This window comes from Cricetulus griseus, chromosome 3 (assembly GCF_003668045.3).
Source record: "Cricetulus griseus strain 17A/GY chromosome 3, alternate assembly CriGri-PICRH-1.0, whole genome shotgun sequence".
Lineage (NCBI taxonomy): Eukaryota > Metazoa > Chordata > Mammalia > Rodentia > Cricetidae > Cricetulus > Cricetulus griseus.
In genome coordinates, this window is record NC_048596.1 from 112,117,603 (window position 1) to 112,132,391 (window position 14,789).

The following is a 14,789-nucleotide window of genomic DNA, read 5'->3' on the forward strand; positions in this document are numbered from 1 at the left end:
TGCTGCCTGTGGCCACTCATTGTATGTGTGTGTGTGTGTGTGTGTGTGTGTGTGTGTGTGTGTGTGTGTGTTTGTGTATGTGTGTTAAACTGTATACTTTGTGGATGGCAAGAAGCAAAATAAGTTGTCATGTATCCCATATCATAAACATGTATAGATATTCTGCATGTATATTTATAGTAAGCTCTGTCAAAATGGGTTGTGTCTGAAATTTCCTTATCAAACTTGGTTTGGAATGTCTAATTAATGTGATTCAAGTATTTCACATGTTGATAAGAAAAGAGATTTTGTAAATTACTGGTGTTACATAAATATCTAAGGAGGAATATATCCTCATTTCTTCAAGTCCATTAATGTGGTGAAATCACAAGAATATGGAAATAGGGATATTACATAACAAAATTACTGAAATTTTCTTGCACCTGAGCATAACTCAGATGTATACCCTGAAGCCTGAGAATGCTTATGAGCTCTCCAGAGAAAAATAAGAGGCGAAGAAATGTATTGGGAAACATAAATACACTTCCAAGTACTAGAGCAATAAAAGAGACACATCTGTGTATATAGGCACATTTGAAACATGGTTTTTGTGAAACTCTGCTTAGGGCACTTTTACCTTGGTTGCCAACTTCATTCCATTATAAAGATGTTCTACTTGACATTTTTCTTCTTGGTCCTGAGGCTTTCCTTTCTTTTTTGCAATTTGATAGGTCCCAGGTGCTTTCTGAGACAAAGTGATCTAGATATCATGGGTCAAGATAAACATACTGATTGTTTGTTTTATATTTATACAAAACATGGTCACAGTAAGAATGAATATTTCACCAGGAATCCAGATAAGAAGTAAGTGCCCTTGATTTATTTGTTTTTGATTGAGCATTAATGTAAATATATAGTGGGCCCATGTATATGCAAATGTTTTCTGTCTTTTGTGTCCTACCTTATTATCCAGAGCATAACCAAAAATTATTTTGTTTAATGCTGGTTATTTTTACCATTTCAGGTGATTTAATGTTTCTTTTGTTCATGTTTTTGGAATCAGATTTTTCAGGTTGGAAGCTGAGAGATACAGCCTGTCTATATTTCTACTAAATGGATTTCCTCAATAGTGATGGTTCCCACTGCATGTTGCCAAGTGATGATCCTGAGAATCATAATCCTAAGCGCTTACATGAGTCCAATTTTAGGAGGCTGAGTAAATTATTCTATCAGTTTTGTGCTAGTGTTTCTGCCATCATGATGGAATACCCAATTTCTCAGAAGAGAGATCTTTGGTATTTCTTCCTTGCTTCATGGGAAACATTCTTAACAGAATACTGAATTTTTAGTCAAATGCTGTTTATATCATTATTTCAAAACTGCTGTGCTGTTGAGTCTTACAGCTTTAATCAAGCATCAAAACATCAATATCTTTCACTGTGATAATTTTATATTTTTCCATTCATTTTTTTCAGTTGAGAGCATGTAAAACCATATTACTTGTTAATTGTAATATCAGTATTTTTTTTCTTTTACGGTCTGTGGTTTTCATGTGTAACAATCATCTATACAAGTTCAGGAGACAGTTTGTGTACTTGCTAAAGAGGTTATATTATGAATATATGTCACTCTTATTTAGTAAAATGTCGAATGACCAATCACTAGGCAGGATATGGCATGCAGAGAAGGCATTGGGAAGAAGTCGACAATGTCAAGTGATGCAAAGCAAGCATGATGGGCAATAGAGAAATGTAATAAATTGACAAGGCAGAAAGTAAATCAATAGAAATTGGCCAATTTAAGTTATAAGAACTAGTTAGAAAAAAGCCTAAGCTTACAAAGAACTTCTATAATTAATATATCTCCATATTGTCTTTTTTATGAGCCAACAGCCCAAAAAACAGCCCAACTACAGTATATCAGTGGAAATATTGACTTTTATATTTTCCTTGTCAAGTACTATAATGAAAGTTATTCACTGTAGCACATGCCACAATTTGAAGGACAACTATTAAAGTCACAGATATGGTTAACTTTTCTTATTATTGACTTCATACTTTCATGCCTTGATTCTCAGCTCCATAACTTTACTCTCTGTCAATTATTTCACATTTGCTTCTCTCTTCCTTTTTTCCAATTATGAAGAGTGTGTTTATATATTGTAGAAATACATACAACACACTGTAGATTTGTATATTTTATTTATTAATGTGTGTACTGGATTTGAAATTTGTTTTGCATAGTTGTAGCAATGTCTCCTGTAGCATACTATTCAAATTGTCACAAGTAACATTGTAAATATCTGGTAATGAACATTGTACAAGATATGCATTGTATTCTCTGTGAAGAATAGTACAGTGAAGTTTTATCAGGTGAAAAGAGCTGGGATAATATATGGATGACTGAAATCGATAGCAGATGAGGATGTTCAGGATCATGGAGTATATGAGAGAAATTGTCAAGAAGATTAAGGAAATAATGAGAATCAGTAATAAAACTGGTCTAGGTGTAAAAAATGACAACAGGGATAAAGACCAATGAGGAATGAAACTATGAGATGTCATCTATTTTTTACACTAACAAAGCAATTTTCATAGTGAAATGGAACATGAGAGTAATGACTCAGGAGTCCAAAACATCAAACAAGTATGAAAAATATCTGAGGGGTAGGTCAGTAAATCTTGAATGAGAAAATCTTCACTCAAGTTAGGCAAAGTCTTGTTATATCTCTAGCAATCACTAGAGTTTTTGAAGTTAAAAAAAACCTGTCTTCTTGGAAATAGAGATAAGATAACTTGCAATTTCTCTTTTTATTGGTTTTTAAATCTCACCAGATTATGGCAAAACACACATCAGTGATGTGATCTCTCTAAGTAATATTACTTTAGTCAAGAAATGGATTATGTAGGCAAAAAAATGAAACAGATATAAAAGTTGCTAAATGGTACTAATCATATCCATGATTTTCCAAATGCAAATAAACATTCATGCCAAAGTGGGATTAAATTATCTAATAGTCTTTGAAGTATCTATTTATTAGACAAAATAATATTAAGCATGTTTCTAAACGTGTTATCTCTGTTCATTTGCTGTGCCAACACAGCACATAGACTGTATCATCATTTTCTTGGCAGTTTTGGAATGGATCTATCATGAAAAACTACACAGTATAATAGTTGATAAAGAAAATGATGATAATTCCGGGTGGTGGCGGCACATGCCTTTAATCCCAGCACTCAGGAGGCAGAGGCAGATGAATCTCTGTGAGTTCGAGACCAGCCTGGTATACAATAGCTAGTTCCACAACAGCCTCCAAAGCCACAGAGAAACCCTGTCTCAAAAAAAAAAAAAAAAACAGGAAAGAAAATGATGATGTAGAAATAAAAATTGGAGCAAAAATAACAGACAAGTTATTTTGTCAAGTTGAATTGAAATCTAATTTTGCAGTGACGGGAATAAAATACACCTTTCTAAAACACAACTATAATCCTGGTAATAAGTATGTATGCGTGTGTGAGTGTGTGAGAGAGAGAGAGTGTGTGTGTGTGTGTGTGTGTGTGTGCGTTTGTTCATGTATACCTTATAAATGTATACCCAGCTTAAAGTTTTTTGGTGTTATGAATATGCATCTTACCTACATACGTACTAATAATATATTTATCTTATTTTATATTTTGCCAAAGAACCCTATATCTTACATTCTTAATTTAAAACATTTTCAGCCTTTGCTGTTCATAAGCAACTTCAAATTTTGTATTTACAGTTTAATGAATTATCTTTGAAATTAGTGTTTTTATCCATCAATTTTAGAATCTAACACTACATGAATTACTCTCTAACTTTCTCTATGTTTTACTTTATATCTTTCATTTTCAAAGACTGCTTACAAATTGGGTAAATGTCACTTGAATTTTATTGGAATGTGATTCCTGGAGAAATGTTCCTGTGATTATTGTTTGTAATACATATTTGAATGTAACATATGTCAATATTTGGCAATCTTAGTCATTGTTCTTTATATATTAAGAATAATTATATATTGGATTTGAGAGTCACTGAAATGCTCACAAACTGGTGAACCAAACTTTATTTTGTCACAGTACATATGTGGCACAATTGATATGGGGATAAGTTATTCTATTGAAATTATAGAATTCCAAATTTTCTCTACCATTTCCTCTAGTTCATTCAAGACATGATGTAAATGCTTTTGAATTTCACTCTCTGCAATCTAGATGCACAGTGCTGCCAGGGTTATTATTCATATCATTCAAATCAAGTTAAATCTCTAAACTTGTAAGCTCATATAAAACTATCATGGTTAAAGCTAATTGCATTAGGCACACTTTTTATTAGTTGGGTGAAAGTTTGATATAATATATTTCAATGACATCTATCCCCCCCCCTACACTACTCTTTTCTATGAACCAGTCAAGTGTAATTTGTGTTTCTGATTAATTTTGTACTTGTATCTTTCTACTGGTCAATGAATTATCCACTAGGGGCCATACTCTTTAAAGAACAATGAGTCTTCCTTTACAAGAATTTATTAATGCCCAATATTTATCTATACTTAGCCATTTTTCTGTGATGAATTAGATTTGTGTCTAGATTAAGTCTATTATATATAGATAAAGTATTTACTTAGAAAAGCAATTTTGTGTCTTTGAATAAAACAAGTGAAACCTACAAAAACAGCAAAGTAAAACAAAATAAGGAAGAAGGGTTATCCTATTAGGGACAACCAATAGAAATCCTAACATTAAATGATTTTTCCTTAAGTTATAAACAAATCACAGCAACTAAATTTTGGTATTGAAAATGAACAGAGTGTTCAAGTTTGACAATTCTCAAAAGAAAATATGGTAAATTAAGGGGGAAATAATATGTAGTTATTACTCCAGTTTGTTCACAGATTAAAATGAAAATGTAGCCTGTTGAATAATGGGTCATCATTCAGATTAGTAAATTGGTAAATATTGATGATGTTACACAGAAAAATGACTTTTAAAATATGTAAATCACTAATTTGTCGATGATTTTATATAGAAAGCTTTAAATCCAAAATGAATGAATGATAAGTGTTCGTAGAAATTGAAGACTTAAGCCACATAAAGGACAATTATAAGTTTTAAAACATTATTTGGAAAACAAGGACTTACAACTTTAAATATTTAATGTTAGCATTTAAATATTAAATGTTAAATATTTAAATATTAATACCACAGAATAGCAACTTCATTGGTTGAACTAGAGAATTCCAATTTAAAACTGGAACTTACCTACATCAATAAAATCCATCATAATTGTCAGGATACTAAAAAAGTAATATAAGCTTGGTTATTTCTGAATCAGACAGAAAGGTTTAAGAAATAAAATAATAATAAATCTCAGGGTAAAATTATTCAAGCAGCATAGCCACAAATTTAGCACAAATGTACTGTTCACTCAATTGAGTACTATCTGCAGAGCAACAAAATAGGGTAGTGTAATCTGATGTTGAACACTGTCATAAAGCAATAGAAAACATGAGAAGAAACAAAAGCTGAGAACTCATGGGGAAATAGAAACATAAGAAATTATTAACAAATTGTTATATATGATTTACAAAACAAGAAAAATATATCAGAGAGCCTACAAGGAGATTAAAAGTTAAGATTTTAGAGAAGGAAAACATTTTGATGAATGAGTATAATGCAACAAGAGTCTAGAAGCATAAATAGCTTCTAGACTAGAAGCATGATCAGATGAATAAATAAAAGTGAAACGGGTCATAGTCAACTTCATGGCCCATGTGAAGAAGGCTTACTCCTCATAATAAACGGACATTCTTGTAATCAATGGCATATAACTGAAGATTATACAGCATTAAGTGGAATGGAAAAGGACAAAGGTACATGAAGTACAGAGAAAAGTATAAATAATTATGCTATCTGCATTGCTTATGAATTTAAAGATTCTCAAAGATGGTGGTACAGATGGCCATATTTGGTTAACCATTCATTATATTCCTAAATAAGTCAGGGGGTTATCAATGGCTGATTCTTTGTAAAAATGTACCACATCCTGGGGAGAAGATAAGACCCACATATTTTCCATGAATGTCATTTATTAGGATTATAAAATAAAGGAATGAGCAGATTCAATGTCTTCCAGGAACATCACACCATGCTCACAGATAAAGGAATAAATTTTTATGAAAGTACAAAATCCAAGCATCCCACAGGAATGCAATTCATCTAAAATCCTTTTTAAGAATCCTTACTGAATTTTGGAGATGTCACATTCTAATACAGCACAGTAACAGGGCTTATGTCACCATAGCAATGGGAAAAACAAGCATTAAATACATAATCACTACTAATGTGATTTAATATCATCATGCTTGTAGCCTATTCTCTAATGATCTCTTTCCTCTCTTTTCAGGTTGACAGCTAATAATATCCACTTGATTTTGTCTCTCTATTTTGCTCTTGAAAATGTCAACAAGGACCCTCATATTCTACCCAACATTTCTCTACTAGTTAAAGTTGAATGTAATTTACTGGATGAATGGAGAATGAATAGTTTATCCTCAAGAATTGGTGAATTTCTTCCTAACTACTACTGTATAAATCAGAGAAGATATTTAATTGTACTTACAGGTCCGATATGGTTATCATCTGCTATGCTTGGACCACTTCTGTACATCACCAATAGACCAGAGGTAAGGATGGGTGAGTTAGTTTTCGTGAATCATTGGCTCCTTTAATACTGATTTTCAGATATCAAAACTGACTAAATGGAAAAAAATATGTATATATGTATTTTGATGCCTAGAATTCAAAGTATATATGCTCAGAAAGCATACATATACATACATGCTCATGGTATTGTGATACATACCATTCCTTCAACATAAATGAACCCAAATAAAAGAAATATAAAGTGTTTTAGTTGAAGTCTTAGTTCACTGAACTTTTTAAGATATTCACAAGAAATTACCCATGATTTAATAATGAAATATAAATCTGTATGTCCTAATATTCCAAATTTTTAATGAACACAATTAGTCTTAGACTGATCATTATGTATTCTACCATCTTAAAGTTATTATGTTCTATGACATTCAGATTTACTATGGGCCATTTCATCCTCTCCTGAGCAGCCGAGAACAGTTTCCACATCTCTATCAGACGGCTCCTAAGGACACATCTCTGGCATTGGCCATGGTGTATTTGGTGATACATTTCAGATGGAACTGGGTTGGTGCAATCATTTCAGATGATGACCTAGGCCTTCAATTTCTCTCAGAATTGAGAAAAGAGATGCAAAGAAATAGTGTTTGCTTAGCCTTTGTGCATATTATTATGGAAGATAAAATATTATTCCAGAAAAATGTAAATATCTATTATAATGAAATCACAACATCATCAGCCAAAGTTGTTATCATTTACGGAGACAAAGACTCTCATCTGCAGCTCAACCTTAAACTATACAGATTAGTAAATGTTCAGAGGATATGGGTCACTACCTCACAATGGAACTTGATCACATATAATGAGAGATTACTTCTTAATTCCTTCTATGGGACCTTTACTTTTTTATTTCACTTTTCTGAATTACCTGGTTTTACAACCTTTATCAAGCAAACAGATCCTTCCAAGTATAAAAACTTATTGAACCTTTCTGCTTTATGGTGGGTGTATTTTAATTGTTCCCCAAATTCATTTAATTCTATGAATCTTAATAATTGCTCAAGCGAAAAACGGTATCATTGGTTATTCAAACATCATTTGGAACTGTCTGTGGGTGGTACAGGTTATGCCCTATACAATACTGTGCATGCTGTGGCCCATGCACTCCATGAGATGCTGCTACAAGAAGTAGATACATGGCCAAAATATTCTGGGGAAAATCTGGAATTTGATTCTTGGCAGGTAATATATATTCCAATGAATGTAATGTGGTGTCATAAATACAGTTTTCATAATGGGTAATGTAGGCTCTAAACAACAATTAGAGGATCCTTTCTGTCATACACAACAATTTAGATAGCCATTTGCTGGATACCAAGTGAATATTATTATGTATAGGCTCTACTCCAGGCAACACTGATACTTAGACAGAGTTTCATGATCTATGAAAATAGAATTTCTCATAGCACTTCTTACATATATGCATGCTTATTATGATATTTAAACTAAAAATATAGTTCTTTCTCATGAAAATTTGAAAGCTAAAAACAAAATGAATTATCTTTTATATGATCAAAGGTTTGGTGAGTAATATTAACTGAACAAATCCTAAATATCAGCAAGTAATTCTTCCACATTTTTAACATGCTGATGGTCACAGTAGCTTAGCTGATTATCAGGGAACATTTAAAGGAAATAATGTGGGTAATATCTCACTACTCTCTAAGAATATCATTCAAGTGTGCAATTGTTAAAGAATTAAACTCAGTGAGTAGCTGGTATTTCTAAAATATAATGATATTGTTATCTTTATGTGGATTTTCCCATTTAGTATATGACTATTTGGTAATAGCTAACATCTTTAGACACATTAATGAAAATTAGATTCAATCTACACTCAAATTATTTTGTTTTAATGTGTAGGCATACTTGAAACTAACATAATAAATGTTTCAGATGGTCCGCCTCCTAAAGAACATACAATTTATAAACGCTGTTGGAGACCAAGTGAACATGAATCAGAAAGAAAATTTGGATATGCAGTATGACATTCACTACACTATGGAATTTTTGTCAAGTCATGAACTTAAGGTGAAAATAGGAAGATTTACCAAACATTTGCTGCATGGTGAACAATTGTACATATCTGAAGAGATGATAAAATGGAACATAGACCTTAGGCAGGTCTGTTGGACTTAGTTGTATAATTTTACATGTAACAGAAGTACCCAAAATGTCAAAATTTACTTCATCATCCTTAAGAGATACAGTATTTTTAAATATGATCACTAACTTAATTCTCACATTACTAGATTTTCTTTCAGGACATATTTTAATCAATAGTATCAATATTTATACATTATGGGTGGTCCTTGTATCTTCCTGACTAATTGGCCACAAGTTCAAGAGGGTGAAAGTCAGTAGTGCTTAAAAAAAAAAAAGCATTGTGCATGACCCATGAGCTCTAATGGAGACAGATCTCTGGGAGACAGAATTTGTATGAATCACTTCAACTTCATTCCATAGTATACAGAATATGTAAGATTGGGGATCCTGGGTAAAAACTCTAATTTGCATTAAGTGAAACATTCCTTTCACAAGACTAAGTTTGTGGCTGTACGGTTCTATAGCAGAATTCCTAGCACAAATCTTCTAGCAGGAGTCATGCCAAAATTGAAGCCAAAATGAATCAGGCTTCTAATTTAGAGACAAGCATTTGGTTTAGAAACAGCTTTCAGATAATGTCAGTTCTACAGACCCAGAAACAGTCTCCATAAAAGGCCAGGAAGTAGTAGAAAGTTCTGCTGGGGGAAGGGAGCCCATTGTTGTTGATCTATTGAGATATTGTTGCTAGGCAATGAGGAAGGCTGTGACCTTTACCAGCATCAATGTCTTCCAACATCATAATCACATATTTGCCTGTCTCTCTATCTTTATGATAGACAGATAAATATAGATTAAACATAAGCACAGAAATACATATATAAATTTCTCATTATACAAATCATAATACATGTACAATATATAACCACAATATAAAGTAAAAGTTTGTTTTTAATTTATTGCATATTGGTAAATGGATGTTTTTCAAAAATACCATGTTCTAAATGTCTATCACTATTACCAAGTAGATAAGATTTTTTTATTTCCATTGGTTATTTTATTCAGATTTCACCCTCAATATGCAGTGTGCCTTGCAGTCCAGGATTCAGAAAATCCCCTCAGCAGGGAAAGGCTGTCTGCTGTTTTGATTGTACACCTTGCCCAGAGAATGAAATTTCTAATATGACAGGTAAAAATATATAACATACCAAAAGATTCATTATATTAGTTAATTCCTGCCATTTTTATATGACCCTCAATGACATCTTCTGAGAATTGAAAAGATAAAGTTCACCATGAAATCAAATAAAAATCAAATAAAGAGCATTTATATTTTCCTGAATCACACATTTGAATCATTATTCTAGATACTATTCACCTAATAGTTACTTTTGAAACTTGTTTTAGAGAAATAAATATCATCATAGCATTTAATTTTTCCTGTAACTCATCCCTTTATAATATATCTACATTTTAATCTTCCTTAAGACATGGGAACTACACATCTTTATTTACATATCCCCTATCTGATTTACAATAACTTGTAGATGCTCATGGATGATGCTTCCCACTTAAGAGTCATACATTTCCTCTTGTGTTCTATGGTAAATCATACTGTCACTTAGTTGGTTGAATTTTCATTTGTAGATTACTACACAGGTGAGGTGGAAACCAGCATATAGAATTTCAAATGAAATATTTATTTTAATATTTCAATATTGAAAACAAGTTTGTACATAAACTTTAGATTCAATAGGTGGAGACATCTTCCTTGTGATAAGGGTCCCATGGAACATTTGATAGTGATTTTATAGGTAGTGTAACAGGTAACTGAAAGATGGAATTGCTTTGGGAGTGATGACATTAACCTAAAAATTTAACTTGCTGTTCTAGGTAGTCTGAAGTCCAGAATGTAAATTGTTCCAAATAATTTGAATGTGGAGATGCACATAAAGTTTACATGCAAATAATTCATTGAAATGTTAAACATATTTTGTAGATGATTAAGTGAATAATGGGAAAGACAGTTTCGTGAATAGAAAGTACGAAATAGAAAGTAATTTAATGAAAATTAAGTTTTAAATACATTAAATTTATAGTAGTTGAAAACCAAAATAATGCACCAGTGTTTTTTTTTTATTTTGGAGCCTGTTATGTATATTTCAAAATATTAACAATAAAATATCCTTATAAAAATAATTTTAAAATTATTAAAAAAATAAAATATGAACTCTTTTGCTCAATGATTTTGATGTCAAATATTAAAATGCAAGATAGTGGGCTGGATAGATGGCTCAGCATTTAAAGGCTAGGCTCACAACCAAAAAATATGAGAGAGCAAAAGTAATTGGTAATGGATGTACAGTCATGAATAGAAAGACTCATTATTAGAATAATATAAATATCAAGTTTGCTTTGTTGATCTATTCAGCTGAATGTACTTGAAAATATAATGCTATAGCTGGACAATGGTGGTGCATAACTTTAATCCCAGCACTTGGGAGGCAGAGGTAGAGGCAGGCAATCTCTGTGAGTTCTAGATTAGCCTGGTCTACAAAGCTACACAGAGAAACCCTGTCTTGAAAAACAAACAAACAAAAACCAAAAACAAACAAAAAAGCCAAAAGCAATAACAAAAAAAATATGATGTTATAAATTACATGATATGGGAGGAAGAAAGCTCTTCCTCTTATCCTTCATTTTGTACCTTATCTATGTCCTTAGGGGAGAAACCTAGTACAATCTCATCTTGATATGTCATGCTTCCTGTTATCCATGGGAGGCATGCCCCTTTTTGAATAGAAGCAGAGGAGAGGTGGAATGGGGGAGAAAAGGGAGGTGAGTGGAGAGAGTGGGAGAAGAGGAGGAAAAAAAAGCTGTAGTCTGGATGTAAAATAAATGACTAAATTTGACTAATTTAAGTGATATAAGGCATCTCCTTCATGTTGTTTTCTCAATAAATATTTTTCTGTTGGCAATATTGATAGTCCAATCTAACAGAATTAGTAAACTGGTAATTTCTGTTACTTAACAAAATTTATAAGAAACCTAATAGTAAATGTGATACTTTTGACACATAGGGAAAATAGGGGGTAAATGGTCCATGAAGCTTCTGGTATTCCTGACAATATCCATGCAGTCTTTAAAGCAATATATGGGTTTGTTTGTGTTTCAGTACACAACCAGTTAAGAAAGGGGCATTGGTATGTGGTACCTGCCTTGTAGCTGAGAGACAAACCAAAATATAGATGGGAGAACTTGGTTTTATGATTTTGTACTTTATAGTCTACAGAATTATTAAGAATAAATGTGTTTCTGTATTGTCCTCACTAAAGCATTTTATTGTGTAAACATAAATATTCTGACCCATGCTAATTAATTCTGCAAGATAATAAAAATGTCTTGTCAATGAATGATAAATGTAAAAACAGATTTTCAAAATTGTACATAAAATATTTTGATATTAAAACTTAAATGTAAAATATTAACTTTCTGTCTACCTCAAAAAATAAGGGTAATTTGATGAGAAATTTTTATTGCATTAATATAACATGTCCTTGAAATACCGAGATATATTAAACTTAATGATTCATTTCTTTGGTACCAGACATGGATCGGTGTGTGAAGTGCCCTGATGATCAGTACGCCAACAATGGAAGAAATCACTGTCTCAAAAAAGTTACGACATTCCTGAGTTATGAAGACCCTTTGGGAATGTCTCTAGCCTGCTTGGCCCTGTGCTTCTCTGTTCTCACACTTATTGTACTTGCTGTCTTCTTGAAGCACAGGGACACTCCCACAGTCAAGGCCAATAACCGGGCTCTCAGCTGTGTTCTACTCATCTCCCTCATCTTTTGCTTTCTCTGTTCCTTGCTTTACATTGGCCAACCCAATATGATCATATGCCTCATGCAACAGACCATATTTGCAGTAGTGTTCACTGTGGCTGCTTCTACTGTGTTGGCCAAGACAATTACAGTAGTACTGGCCTTCAAGGTTACAACTCCAGGTAGAAGGATGAGGAGGGTGCTGGTATCAGGAGCACCTAACTTCATCATTCCAATTTGTACCATGATCCAACTGATTCTATGTGGGATCTGGCTGGGAACTTCTCCTCCATTTGTTGATGTTGACATAAATGTTGAAAAAGACCATATTTTGATTATCTGTAACAAAGGTTCAATTATTATCTTCTATTGTGTTCTGGGATACTTGGGCTTCATTGCCATGGGAAGTTTCACTGTAGCTTTCTTGGCCAGGAATCTGCCAGACACATTCAATGAAGCCAAGTACCTGACATTCAGCATGCTGGTGTTCTGTAGTGTCTGGATTACATTCCTCCCTGTCTACCATAGCACTAAAGGCAAAGCTATGGTGGCTGTGGAGGTATTCTGTATCTTAGCCTCTAGTGCAGGACTGTTTTTTTGCATCTTTGTTCCAAAATGCTTCATTATTTTGTTAAGACCTAAGAGAAACTATTTTCAAAACTTCAGGAATACAAATTTTAAAATTAAAAATGATCTTTAATTTTTTCTGTCATCTCTATTATAATAAACTTCCCACCAAGACTACACTGACACTTTTATCCTAAAACTTTAACTCAAAAGGTACATTTTGTCTCATTAGTAAATATTGAAAATAAACTACACATTAGACTTTTAAAATTGGACAATACATTCTGATCTGACATTTCTGTATCTGTAAGGCTGGTTTCCTTCTTTATGGCCTCCTTTGTAGTTGAACTGAGTAATAGTAATGCATTTATATATTAACAGTTAACTTAATTATTCCAGTATAAATTATACATAAAGGTTTTATTCCATACTAAATCACTCCAATGGGAGTGTATAAAAGCATGTATTTAAATGAAGATTCCCCTTAATTTGTTATGGGATAAAGAGAAATTTACATACAGTTAATTAATTGTTTTGAGGACCAAATATTTTGTATTTACATGACATATATGCATCCATATATGACAAAAACAATAAAAAATAAGAGACTCTCAAGGTGAAAAATTAGGTCTTGAGAAGAGTGACAGGGACTAGAAGCAGGAAACGGAGGAGGTAATTTTTGTCACTAAAATATAATTTTAAGTAAATGAAAATTTTCTTCTTTTCTTCATTTCTATATTATGATGCCCTTGACATACTAGGTATACCTATGCACATGAACACACATTCACACACACACACACACACACACACACACACACACACCAGACAAAACATGTTATTCTCTAACCTATAAATTCTCTTAGGTTTCAAAAATCACTCTTCCATAACAACCTGAGCACTAAAGAAGAGTCACTTTGTTTTACTATCCACAATAATTATAAATGAAATTCAGAAGTGATGAGAAAACAGAGGTTGTATTCCTTACCTTGTGGTGATTTTTATGATGTGATGTAGAACCTTACATTATTCTGTAAATTTTTAAATACTTTTTATTGTTATTTTTTAACTTTTATTGAAAATAGGTTCATTTTTTATTCAGTTTATCCTGATTATAATTTCTTCTTAATCTATTCTTCCTGGTTTCTTGCTATCTATGCCCCGCTCCAGAACCACTCCTCTTCTGTCTCTCATTAAAAAACATAGATTTCCAAGAGATAAAAACTAAATATAAAAAAATGCATTGTGGCCGGGCATTGGTGGCACATGTCTTTAATCCCAGCACTTGGAAGGCAGAAGCAGGTGGATCTCTGTGAGTTCAAGCCCAGCCTGGTCTCCAGAGCAAGTGCCTGGATAGGCTCCAAAGCTACACAGAGAAACCCTGTCTCACAAAAAAAATGCATTGCAAGGTGAAGAAAAATTATCACAATAAAGTTGGACAAAACAACCTAATATCAGGAAAAGAATCCTAACAGCACACATAAGTGTGAAAGACCCATTTATTCCTACAATATGTCCTGCCTGTAATATATGCTGGGCAATTGTTGCGGGAAGTTGTGGAAATAACAAACCAATCATGTCTGATTTGACCAAGGCCCAATGCAACAAGGTGGAACCCACACCCATAACTGAATGG

The 14,789-nt window shown here is 32.7% G+C and overlaps 1 protein-coding gene across 1 annotated transcript; it reads left to right on the top strand.

Annotated features, from left to right (window-relative positions):
• Positions 1-643: 643 nt before the first annotated feature.
• LOC113831823 (vomeronasal type-2 receptor 116-like) lies at positions 644-13,286 on the top strand. The gene is made up of 6 exons (XM_027407487.1): positions 644-843; positions 6,406-6,685; positions 7,092-7,898; positions 8,613-8,840; positions 9,825-9,948; positions 12,367-13,286. Exons 1-6 carry the CDS (start codon positions 647-649, stop codon positions 13,284-13,286), a joined length of 2,556 nt encoding a protein of 851 aa, XP_027263288.1. The 5' UTR covers positions 644-646.
• Positions 13,287-14,789: the final 1,503 nt, after the last annotated feature.

Coding starts and splice junctions, on each gene's coding strand:
- LOC113831823 (XM_027407487.1), top strand. CDS start 647: ATGTTCTACTTGACATTTTTCTTCTTGGTCCTGAGGCTTTCCTTTCTT. Junction 8,841..9,824: donor GGAACATAGACCTTAGGCAG/GTCTGTTGGACT, acceptor TATTTTATTCAG/ATTTCACCCTCAATATGCAG. Junction 9,949..12,366: donor TGAAATTTCTAATATGACAG/GTAAAAATATAT, acceptor CTTTGGTACCAG/ACATGGATCGGTGTGTGAAG.